This window comes from Hylaeus volcanicus, chromosome 1, assembly GCF_026283585.1.
Source record: "Hylaeus volcanicus isolate JK05 chromosome 1, UHH_iyHylVolc1.0_haploid, whole genome shotgun sequence".
NCBI lineage: Eukaryota > Metazoa > Arthropoda > Insecta > Hymenoptera > Colletidae > Hylaeus > Hylaeus volcanicus.
Genome location: NC_071976.1, coordinates 23,115,385 through 23,128,436, shown reverse-complemented (window position 1 = coordinate 23,128,436; position 13,052 = coordinate 23,115,385). Strand labels below are relative to the sequence as shown.

At 41.0% G+C, this 13,052-nt stretch overlaps 1 protein-coding gene across 4 annotated transcripts in view; it reads right to left on the bottom strand.

Annotated features, from left to right (window-relative positions):
- Nucleotides 1-11,791, bottom strand: part of LOC128883132 (transcription factor collier) — a 92,757-nt gene extending 80,966 nt beyond the window's left edge. For 3 of the 4 annotated variants that reach the window (XR_008458748.1, XM_054135148.1, XM_054135162.1), the window contains exons 1-2: nucleotides 10,731-11,791; nucleotides 1,365-1,518 (exon numbers count right to left, since the gene is read on the bottom strand). Coding sequence is in view for 2 of the 4 variants with exons in the window: in XM_054135148.1 (XP_053991123.1) it covers nucleotides 1,365-1,518; nucleotides 10,731-10,801 (225 nt within the window). In the remaining 2 variants the exon portion in view is untranslated. Of the gene's footprint in view, nucleotides 1-1,364; nucleotides 2,000-10,730 lie in introns of those variants that run through there. The other variant, XR_008458749.1, reaches the window with a different exon arrangement.
- Nucleotides 11,792-13,052: the final 1,261 nt, after the last annotated feature.

Below are 13,052 nucleotides of genomic sequence, written 5' to 3'. Positions count from 1 at the left end.
TACATGTTGAATGTGAATATAAAAAATTAGTTTCTAGCGAAGTAGATTTTGTATGAAAAAATTCAATAATGTCCCTACGATCGGTGAGTAAAAAAATTGCCTTATTCGTAGTCTCATTGTGACCAGATGATTGACTGAATGAAACTATTACGACCATTTATTTCACTCCATTATTTATTACAGCAAAAGGTAATCGAATACTTTCCTTGAAATAAAAGCAGTGTTCTTTTGCATCGTCTATTCTGATTCTATTTAATTTCGAAGGGATGAGAGCCCTCAAGAGCCCTTTACATAAAATAAATACAAGTAAAAGTAACTTGTCAATGTAACAATTTTGTAATCACTTATGAATCGACTTTCAAGCACGAAACAAAGAAACATCCATTTACTACTGATTTTCTCTAATTAATGCGACCTCTAGAAAACCGACAGACGATCGAATGATCAAAGCACGTATAACGACTTCATTTGCAGGAATTCTTGTGTCTATTTCTTCGAATGCAATGAAAATACATTAGGTTGTTAATGAATACTGGCACTCAATTCAATCGAGCAAGTTTTTCATGCGCGCGAAACTTAACTATTACTTAACACGATAACATTTGTTCATACATAAAACAAAAAACTGTACACAAATTTTGAAAACGATCATTTCACCGGTCGCGGTAGATTTAATGTTAATCACGTTATACGAAAGTTCACTGTGACTAATTATTAATTCATAGGTCTCCGATGCTTCGGTGATTAAATAACAAATAATTGATGGAGGAAAATCGACGTGAAGCGATCACTGATTGGAAAGAAGGACACGGCGGCAAACGAAAATGGAGAGACGGGTTATTGTTGGTAAGTTACGCGGTTCGCGTGACCGCATCGATACACTTACGATCGGTTCCGTCCATTTCTCACGCGGCCAATGGATTTTCGCCTGTCGGACTAATTGCTGGAAAAGCTGGAGGTGTACCCCGCCGACTATCGATATGTATACGCATAGGCGGAGGCGTTTAATATTTGACGTCACCCCCGATGGAAATGGCAATTATCGAGATAAGCGTACGCTCGCACGATATTCCCCGATGTCATAAAGGCCACCTTTCCTTTTTCCACTTATTCTCCCGGGAAGACCAGGACTACCACGAGCATTGAAATTCAAAAGTTGTCACTCGACGCCATCACTTATTTTTAACTTGATATCGATGAACGTACGCGATTTTCCTAACGTTCCTTTATGCGTACAATTACACGTATGTCTTATTTATATTTACACTGAACAGCATAACTGCACCGATAATCGTTCGTTTCGTATAATTAATTTTATATTATTATATTTATTGTTAACACGCACGATATACAAAAAGTATTACCTGATCTTTTTCGACGAATCCCATGAAGGAAGTCCTTTCTATCTCGATCGGTTGACCGTGTCGATCGTAAAGTGCGATCACAAAATGGAAGAAATTACTTTTCCTCAAATTACTCGGTGGTTGTTTTTCGAAGTGTGCTCTGCCTACGCCGACTCTGAAATCCACAAATAATACAAACTATTTAGTATTTTTTTCGATTGAACTCTGTTTAAAAAAAAAAAAAAAAAAAACAAAAAACGATTGGTTATAATTAAACAGATTTAAGCCTTTGCACAAGAAGTTTTCTTTTCACTCCAAGTGCTCCTCGCAAGCACTGGTTTACATTTAGTCACGAGAAGTTCGAATGTAAAGGATTAAGAAAGTGCATTTAACCCGCCTCGCCTACGGTGAGGTCAAAAGCGACCGACATATTACTTCTATCATTAGATTTTTGCAACTCTGAAAACTGAATTCAGTAAGACAGTTAATTTGGTTTTAAACGACAGCTTTTTTTTTAGTTAGTTATCCCTCTATTTGTACGAGATAAATGGGTTTTTAGGTGGCAACGTCGGATCCGACCTACCATAGAAAAGGAGGGTTAATAAAAGTATTATGTCCTTTTATATTGTAATGTATATCGAATAACTTAGTCCAATAGTTGTTCTCAATCACGCATTACATTATTATTTGTAGTCTTAGAATGATACGTATACCTATTCATCATTCGATAACTTGCTGCATGAATATTCCGTGTTAAAAAAATTCTACAAAAGATTTCATTACACGAATTGCAACATTTGTCACGTACGTTAATCTTCGTTTCTGCTCGGAAAAAGAATTACAAGCATTTCGTTACGCCTAACCAAAACGAAGAAAGGACGTGCGTTGCACGACGTAAAACTATGTTTGATACCAAATTCGGATGTTAACAGTGAGATTCACTACCATAGGGTCAGATAGGTATGTCTTATTCGACCTTGGATGCAATAAGAATACCCAAACTGGTAAGAGGAAAGACAAACGAGGTTGTCCGTGGGGGAGCGCGCAGGTGGCCTCGACGCCTTAAAATCCCATTAAGGTCTCATGTGCTGAGATTAGGCCACCGGACTCCAATGCCATCTTTGAGTAATAGCACGGAAAGTCCCCTTTTCGCGTCTGCTGCTTCACGTAGTCCGTGTCTGCGACTAAACTCGGATTGATCTCGCAAAGCATGATTTTTCACCGAGCTACACGCCACGACTAATAATGCCGTGTTTTCCTCGATCACCTTCGATGCTTCCAAACTATTTGTCCCAGTTATAGAAAGACATCTGGTCAATTCATTTACGTTGCAGTTTGTAGGCAGTTAATAGATTGTTTTGCTTTCTGGGACTATTAACTTTCGCTGAAGTTAATTATAATTACCATGAAACATTATTTTTGTGTTATATTTAAAATTGAGAGGGCATTAGTAGTTGGAGTTAATAATTTGTTGGAGTAATCCTAATACTATAGTAGTACTTAATAATTCGTAGTAGTACTAATATTAACTCTTTGCGGCACAGGAATTCAGGTCATAAAATAGACCCATGTTGCACAGGAATTTTATTGCATTTTAAATCAAACGAAATCGTTATATCTTTATTAATAAAGCTATCACACTTATACACATGCAACTATTACAAAATTTCGAGGTGGGATTAAAAATGTCCCACCATGCATTACGGTCCATCAAAATGGGGGGACACTTTTAATCCAACCGTGCCTCAAAGAGTTAATCGAGAGTAACTTAGGTAGAAAGAAATAACATAGTATTATTTGTTTATAAAATATAATTAACTACTGCAAAAAAAAAAATGATTAAAATACCCATTTTTTCACGCCGCTGACTAGACCTAATCCCTTATAAAATAGCCAGCATCGAAACGTATTACACTAAATGGTAGACGCAAAGGTGTTTCGAAGGTGAATGCTTGAAGCACGGTGCGTCGGATACACTCCCCCGCAGTGAAATCGTACAATGGGGGTCGCGATGCGGCGTGGGCGCGTGGTGCCACGATCGCAGGAGCGTCGCGGCTGTATGGCACCGCCGTGAAGCGATAAAACGATCGCCCGAGTGCGCGGAATGCCATCAGGATGGACTCTCGGAGCGGAAAACTGAATCGACTGGACCGAAAATGAATAGCGGCAGTTTTGCAGCACATTTGCGAAATAAATGATGGTATCGGCGGTGCGTTTGTCACGGTAGGCGGTGGGATGTCGGTCTGCCGGCAGGCAGAGGAGGCAGAGGAGGCAGAGGAGGAGGTTACAAGGGGTTCGCCAGCCGGGTATTCCTGGTCGTAGGGGGTGGTGAATCCGGTACAGAACGAAGAGAGGGTCCGCTGGAGGGAAGGAGGGCACTGGGGTGGCAGAGAGGTCGGGAGGGGAGTGATGTACTGCCCGTGTCGATAATTATCGGTGGCTGATTAACCGGCCGCCGGTTCGCGCCCCATAACTCTCGACGTCCGATTATTTTGCCCTGTTTGCCATGCACCAATTCCTATATAACGTGTAGGCACGTCCTGCCGCGCCGTTACATTATCACCTGCGGTGCAATTGCCGCACACCTTTTTGGAAACCGTTGCGGATTGCGGAGCGCCGCGGCTGCACGGTTTCAAGACTATGCTCGTTAAAATAACAATATGCGAATTCGCGCGGTCGCGTTTTGTTTCGCGGATTGGACCCGCAATCATTTTCGACTGCGATCGCTTTCCGCCTTATTGTTTGCATTCGTCGATATTTTTTGTATAAAATTATGAATTTTATGAATTTATATTTAAACGTTGGAATACTATATATTTATGATTTTGAAATGTAAATGAAGAAATAAATTTGACATATATTCTAGAAATGGGAAACTTTAATAGGAAAAGGATTTTCGAGTACTATACATCGTTGGCGAAATTTCCACAAAAAACGCTGCGGAAATACTGTGGAATTTGGAATGTCCCGGTTAAAGAGAGGTTTAAAAAAGTGGGAAATATGCAACACGCGAACGTGGCAGTGGGTACTAGGGGCCGAGGCAATTTAACAGCTCGGTATACTTAATTATAATCACGCGGTGAGAGAGCGCTTCGCACCAATATTCCGCTATTAAGCAGCTATTTTTCGCTTCATTTCGTACTCTCGTCGCTTGCTACGCGTGCTGTCCACCATTTAGAAACTGCTCGTTCCGTTTTCCTGTCCACGTAGTTAATCCGTGCAAAGATACTAGCACAAGGGTGCAGTTTAATTTCAAACAGTTCTTCATTTATTTTGATCCTTGTAGCGTGGCAGTAATCGGTCAAACTGTAAATTCTGATTAAATATTTATAAACAATATCCTAAGGATAGAACGCTTGCATTGCAACGCTGCATACGCTACATACATAAAAGTAGTACAAGTTCTAATGTTACATAGACAAATCTGAATATTTATGTTAATAGTAGTAGGGCTACTGAAACTTTAAAACAATGCCAATTTCTCGAATTTTAAGTATTGGATCATTTCCCAGGTCCTCGAAATATCAAATCACGCGATGCGTCGCACCAATAAGAACACAATTTTCATCAGCAAAGGGTTATGCGCTGTCGGTGACGCACGTTGCACGAGTTGTTAATGCGCCTGCACGGGACGCCCAAGCCCAAGCTAAGCGACACAGAGGTGATAATTACGGTTTCGATTCGCGCGCATGGTATTCACGAGTACAATTTGCCATGCGCTCGTTTTTGGATAGCAGATAACGCTCATCGATGGCGCGCAACGTGTCGCTGCGTTACCTTCAGCCCCGAGGCTCACCGATTCCGACTGTGTAACCTTTCTTTCACGACGACTGAGGTGAGGCAATGCCGTGATTCGATCGGCCAGCAAAGATAACCTGGTACACACAGCACGCCAAATACGCAAATGAAGATGTAGGACACGATAGGTGCGCCTTTTCGTACGATACTAGTTTTTCGTTGGTTTCGAGCTGCACTCACCGCTCGGACGATAAGTGATAGATCGTCTGTTTATTATGATAGTAATATAAGGCCATCCTTTATTTGGAGAAACTAAAGATTAATGTTTCAATTGGAGGTAGAGTGCGATCAAGGCTCTTACAAGGCAGATTACACAGGTAGACTACAATAATTCTATATTACATCTTCTTGATTTTGCAGACTTACGAATGCAATGTTTTTATTGCAGGAACATCATCATCCATGTTCGTGGACTAAGAAATATAACGAATGATTCTCTTATTTTGTTTGCCAATAACACTTTTTTACAGACAAAATCAATGGTTTTTTTGAGTAGCCTGAATAATATGAAATAAGATCTACATACATCCCTTGTAAATTATTTTTATAAATACATTCGAGCAACGTATACAAATCATTCACAAATGTTAAGTTTAAGCTGAACATGCCTAAAAGTCCCCTACATTAATCTATTTATTTACTAATACGTGTTCTTTATAATAGCAACTATCTCATAACATTTCCATAATACCTAATATTGCCGTAAACATTTTTTTTTGTTATACTTGCTCGCCGAGTAACGCTATGCGCAATCGTTATGAAAGTAAATAGTCCTTAGCCGATAATTAAATTTTACGGTCAAATTCGTTGTTCAAATGCGTAGCAATTTTTCGTGTTATCGATCGCGGTGTAAATATTGACTCAATGGCAATTTGAAAGCATAGATCGTCGAATAACCGTTCAGGCTACTCTATACTTCACACGCGAGCCGCAATCTATGCTATTTGCACACAATGCATCACGAGCGAAATATGTGGATAACACAAACCCGTGGATACAGTTACGAATTCGTGGATAAAGCAATCGCGGAGAATTACAATAAATCCGCAGTTAATGTATACCGCCGGGCGTTAGTTATTACGAGTTGGCCGAAGCGCAGTCTATTTACGCTTGCACCCAATGTGATTCATAATGCGCGCGGAGATAATGAGCAATTTGTAATATATCCGAATGTAATTCGCGACCAGTTCGCATTGTCGCGAATGGTGTTCAATTTAATGCAATATTTCGCTGTTGCTTCTGACAAAAATTTATTCAATTTCTTTGCAATTATCAATTCTGTTCGTGACTATAGGAACGCCAACACGTTTCTTAGGTTCCTTTTGGTACACGGTCTCGGGAAATATGTATTTTAAAAATAAAGTAGATTTGTGTAATATGGTAATTATGTGGTAACCTCGAGTTACAAAATTCAATGTTAATCGTTGTTTAATGTGTGCTGATCTCCGTGTACTGATTTATTATATTATGTAAAATTTAAACTTTTACTTTCACTAAGTAAACATCACATACTTTGTTTGCTTAAAACGTTTGATCTGGTTGAAAATTGTTGGAGTACTCTAATTTATCTCTTATTTCTTTTTTTTATAACTGTTCCACGTAACACACCATTTCTTTGACAATTACAGTTGTCCGTCATCGCCGCAGTGATTTTCTAAACGATGTTACTTATTACTTATTGTCATAAATCCAATAAAATGCTGGTTTATATTGAAATCAACTATTATTACCGTCATGAAAAACCAAAATTGATTTTAGAAACTGTGACGCGCGACGGTTACATCTGCGCAAGCAATTGTGTATATGGTAACAAAATTCACTATCGAATTTCAATGATTAGTTTAATCACATAACGTCCTTCGTTAAATGCATCGAAGGCAACGAAAAGGTAAACTGAATCACCTTCGTGGTAAACTTTTAACCTTGTAACTAGTACTGTGCTCGAGTACACTCGAGCGCGGGTAACTATATTATTCTATTAGGTGCTCGAGTGAAAGAAAACACCAGCTATATAAATCTTTTCACTTTTGTGGACAACCTTGGAAGATTTGTTACTCCGTTCAATTTATTTAGAGAAATATATTAGAGAAATATATAAAATTTCTCCAGAAATATATTTTTAACGTATAACCTTAAGCAATTGTCTCCTTAAATTGTTACGTCAATCAACAATATTGTAGCTTGCCTTATTTGTTTGCGATTTCCATAATACTACACTTTCGGTTCCTTCTAGCACATTAAAGCTTTAATTTCTTTCATCTTATGCTAGTTAAATTTAAAGAAACCTTACTTGCCAATCGTTACCTTTAATATATCGAATAGTGTCGTTATTAAAATAAATGAAATAAAATGTTGATACCTTCGGCATATCAAATATATAAGTAATTTAAAAAAAAAAGAATCTTTATTCAAGCAAACCAGTCTCCTGCGTTGAAGCAATCATGTAGTGATAAAGAAAAAAGTGTTCCTTTGATGACACAGCTTTTATCGATAATTATTAATCTCAAGGTATACGTAGATAACGCAGAGGCATATTCTTTAATTACGAGACGCAAATAGCGGCAACTTCCAAAACGTTACTTCGTTTGAAAAATTCAATCGTATCTTCTTTTTGAATTTTTTTACTACTTCGTATGAAATTCTATAAATATACCGTCCGTAAGAAGTATTCGCCGATTCGTAAAAGTAACAGTTGTTTTTGTACTTTCTTTGTCGTCCGTTCCTTTTGCTTTCATTCGTAGAGCCCCAGAGAAAGTCATCGTTTTTCCACGGGCGACACATCGTGTCCCTTCGTCGAGCAGGATGGTTTGTTGCTTCATTAGGTGGGTAACTTTTTTAGGGGTTTTTAAAAAGCGTGAGAGTTTATGTCTGTTTGCTGGGAGTTTTAAAACAGTTTCGCCAGGCCCTCTCGCACCCGGTTTCCGAGTCGCGGTTCAGCACGTCTGTGTGTTACAACCGCTCCTCGCGAAGGAAAACGAAACTTTCCACCGTAAATTTGAACAGAAACGATCTCGACATTTAACATTTTCTCTAAGCCGCTTGTTCAAACTGTCTTAACAGCGTTTCAATTAAATACTGCGTAAGAACATTTTTCCCGCCCTAAACAAATTTGTAACCGACTCGTTATCAAAGGTAACGTCTCCGAAATTGATTATCAACGTGTTCTTATGATAGAAGCAGCAGCGATTTAAGCAAACGTTTAATTTTACGATACTCTCCAAGCATATTTGAAGAAACAGCTGAAACAAGAAACTGACTTCAACACTGATTTGGGATCTCAATGAACTTCCCAATAGGTTGTACTATCTAATCTTTTCAACGCAAACGATAGAAATATCGAATTTATAAATCAACGTAATGTGCGTCGTTGTATATATCGTTTGTTACAAGCATTGAGTTAACGCGCGGTACTTTTTTTTAGCTTCACTCTCAAACGCAAATGACCATAGCGGCCCGAATGGAAAACAGTCGTGTAAAAGAGGTAACGCGAGAAAGAGAGTAGAGCAAAAGGCGCTAAAATTCTCAATTACATTAACTCGATTCCGGTCGCCGGTTCCCGTGTCACGCTACTTGGAAGGGGTTAGTTAAGAGAACTGCTATTGGATTAGCGCATCCCCAACCCGGTCGGTTTACCTTCTCGAGTCCGCGTATCTGTACCTTCGTCGTTTGCACGTCGTACAAATCCCTTAAGCGAGGCTGCAATAAAACACGGTTTATCGTTCGCCAAATGCATCTACGTGTGAATCGTTTTGAAATGCCCGCCTTCCAAAGATAAACTGGGCATTTGTTCTTGCGGCACGGAGTTATCGTCGCTCCCTGATGATACGGCGTAATTCGAGTCTGTTCGCGCGTCGAATGGCAGCGGAAAAATGTGAAATAATTTTTAAATTCCCGTTAGAGCGAAACATATGTAAAAGTATACATGTTCTGCGATTTTTCTCAACGAGTAAAATAACGTGAATTTAATAAATGGCTCATTATCGTCACGCGATCGCATTGAAATTTTTATAAAAGCGTAAGAAACACCAATTATTTCGCAACGTTTGTGTTCGTCTAATTTCATTGAATACATTTTCGTGGAGTTATGTTTTTAGTATCAGGACTTGACAATAACGTAAAGTTGCGACGCGTCGCCGCTTTCCGACGGCCTGCGACATTCGGTTACCAGCGCTCTTTAAATCCTTTTTTTATCTCAATTTTGTAAACCCTCGCAAAATGATGAAGTGTGACACGACGGAGGGTGTTCTATTTTAGTTAACTTTGTGTTATATTGTCGCATCCTTCTACCTAGGTCGCTTATTTCGCCATTGTAGCGAAATTTCTATGGGACAGCAGAGCGAGTAGAACAAGATGGAGTTGATGTTTGCTACTCTTTGCCGTCGCTTTGCGAAAACTGTTATCGTGACGATAAAAATCCGGGTTTCTTTTTCCTTTTCGAACAAGCATCATAGGAAATTATAACAAACAACCCGTGTGATATGTTTTTTACGGTTTGAACCGATTCGTCACCGGTAGTCACTGCGTTTAACAAATTAGGAGCAGTTTCACTGTCGTTTGAAACGTTAGTGCAAATGGTCATTCGCGATTCCTTTTGCAACACTTTTCGCATGTTGAATGTTTCGTGCAAAATGTGACGAACACTTACTTTGTCTATTCTTATTACCTAAGCTATATCTCGGATACTCTAACGATGATTTTTGTGAATTAACTGGCCAATTTTTCGATCGTTTGTGTCTGTTCGCGACGTGCAATCGCAACCTCGATTCTCGTCCTTTTTTTAACCTTGTAAACCACTCAAAAACTTGAGTGCGTGATAAGCATTCGAGATAGTTTCTCCTAGATTCACGAGAAACTTGAGGTTCACCCGTTGCTCTATTTAAACGCTTAAAAGATAGTGCACGGTGCACTAGTAACAACTGCTATTGTCAAAATAAATGACGCGCGACCTTAACAATTGTTCAGGACGTTAGTAGAGTTGATACATCAACTGTCAGTTGCTATGCATTTGTTTCCCGCTTACTGTTTGCTGGTGGCAGCACCAGTCCGATTATTTAATCGCCACACCTCGTACTTCCACTCTTATCATGGCTTTTCGTATACTATATTGCTATCTTTGATGGAAAAATTTATACCGTGATTACCTCTAATCAAAGTCTTTGTAGAAAAAGAAGTAACAGAATTATTTTCGAGTTTCATATTAGTCAGAGAGGAATAAACATTTGTTGGAAGAATCTGAATTGCGATTTACTCTGATCAGAATCTTCTTCTTGGGGAAAGAAGCGACGGAATTGTTTTTGAGTTTCATATTGACAGAAGAAAAAAGTTTGCTTGCTGAGAGAATCTAAACTGTAAAGAGTAATCGTTATAGAAAAAAGAACTGAACAGGACAGAACAGCTTTTATACCGCTAAGGAAGGAAGGAATCTTTACTAAAAGAATCTATAACGTAGTCTCCTCTGATCAGAGTCTTTCTCGTCTAAAAAGGAGTGACAGAATCATCTTCCAGTTTCGTATCGGTAAGAGAGAAAGAGCTGAATCTCAGGTACGAAAATGGTCGAGGAGAAAGGTGATAAAACGTGCGAGTACTCACGTTCCGTTATCGGCAAGCGCAGGCTGCGGCCAAGCACGTGGCACGGGTTCCTCCTTGAGTATCTGCCTCATGTCCTGAGGCGCGAAAACGAGCGGCGCCCGCGGGTGGTGATGAGGCGGCGGCGGTGGCGGAGCTACACTCGCCCCGTACAGCTTACGTCCCCAGTGACCCTCGAGTTCGACGGGGCTTCCGCCCCCGGTGGTGGCCCCCGTGCCACCTCCTGCGCCGAGTCCGAGCCATGGCGACCCCCCAGCACCCACGATCGTGGAGCTGGGCAGGAGACCGCTCCACTCGTCGGACCGCGTCGTGAGGCCGTACGGACTCTCCTGGGGCAACAGGCTTTCTGCTTCTCGGTGTCAGCCGCCGCGAGAACCTTCCTCGGCTCCTCACCGAGCCTTGCGCACCTGATCGAGAGAGATCACCTCTCGGTCAGAATGTTCCCGCCCGGCGCCACGATTGTTCACGAGCAAGTCAAATCGATCGAGTCCTCCAACATAGATGCCTCGTGGCTACGCATCAACGCTCGTAACAGGTGCGACCTGCTACCCCGTCACACCATCAACTCGGCACCCGACCGCGTGTCGGCGCACACGCGTGTAACCGAACGACTAACGAATCACAAGTTCGCGATCGATCGACAACACGATCTGCCCTATTTTTCTTTCCACTGATCACTGTTTACTTTTACTTCTACTTTTCACTCTGCTTTGTTTACAACCGACCGCGACTGTTTTCTTATCGTATGACGTCACTGAACCCGATCACTCCGCCGTCACACGCTATTCGCGCGTTATGCTGTCGGCAGCCGGTGGCTCCGGTTCCCCGACAGTCTCGAAATCTTCGTTTCTTTCGGCGGGTCCTCGGAGTCCCAAGAGTGTCCACGCGACGAATCCTCCGAGATCCTCCAAGGATCCACTTGGGATGCGGTAATCGAGGTGGATACGCGCGGAGAGCAACGGTAATCTGAGCAGCGGGCGACGGTGGCGTGGTGCGTATATCGTCGGCACGAAAGTGTCGGGAGGGTGTCTCGTGACCAGAAGAGAGGTCCTTCAAGGTCCCCAGCCGCGCGTTGCTTCCCGTTACGGCGCCGCTTGTCGAATGTGTCAGGGCCGGCATGAGCGGCGTGCCAGCGAGTCCCAACGGGGACGGGTCTCGAGGTTCTCGGTGGGTGTGGTTCCCACCAACGCGACGCATCGAACAGCCTGCCGAGTTTTCCTTGCCCACCCTCGATTTTCATCCAATCCACAGTTTCCCCCCTGACCAATCAAAATCGGCGTCCTCCCGCGCTACCAACGCCCACATCTCTGGCTAAAGACGGTGGCGCCGTGACGGCGACGCCACAAGGCTATCATTCCGGCGCGCGCCGTGGTCGCTTCAAGCTGGCGTCGGTCTCTGCTCCGTTTATTCCGATCATCGAATCCCGATTATTCGACTAAATCATTCTCGAACGGTCATTTCGCGTGATAACACGACCGATTCGATGGACAGGGCAAAAAACTTGACAACAGCTGAATATGATAATTTGTAGCGGGGAAAAAAACGAAAAATTCGAATCCGTTTGACTTCTTCTTGGGCGCGAAATAGCTTTCTAGGACTTTGTTAATTATTTCTATGTATTATCGCATTCAAAGTTTGCCTTTTGATATTTGATTATATACGAAAACATTTTGTTCTAACGGACCAATATTATTTTTGTAAAAATCGTCGTTGTTACGGAACCATGCTGAGGACTTTTAAAAGATCGAGGGAGATCTGGGTTATTTAAATTCTGGAGACTCCAATACGTATTTAAAGGTCCCTGTACCTTTAAAAACATCCTTCTTCTTTCTCTTTTTTATTGCTTTACGTCGCACCGACTGCAAGGTCATTCACGTCGAATGAATGTTCACATTGAATGTTCGAGTAAGCATTGTTGTAAGCTTGAGTTTTATTTTTGATAAGGGATCGATAGTTTCTGATGTGATCCTTTTTATATATAAAAAGTCATCGTCCACTAGTGAATAAACACGACATCTTTGACATCACAGACAAGTGCATTTTATAACAACTATTTCTCTATTTATTATATATTTTCGATATTGAAATTACAGAATATACAAGAAATTAAACGGATTCTGTGTAATGTTATTATTTCATTTGCTAAAACAAACTATAATTTACGAATTCGCATGTATTTCGAAATGGTTGAAGTGTAAAAATGATTTTCTGCGGTTGAAAGTACTAAAGAAATGACTCCTTGTTTAAAATAACATCAAACATTTATAAAATCGTGGTACCAAGGGTGAAAAGTGAATTCTCGCTGTGTTGGCGTTCGACTAGTTG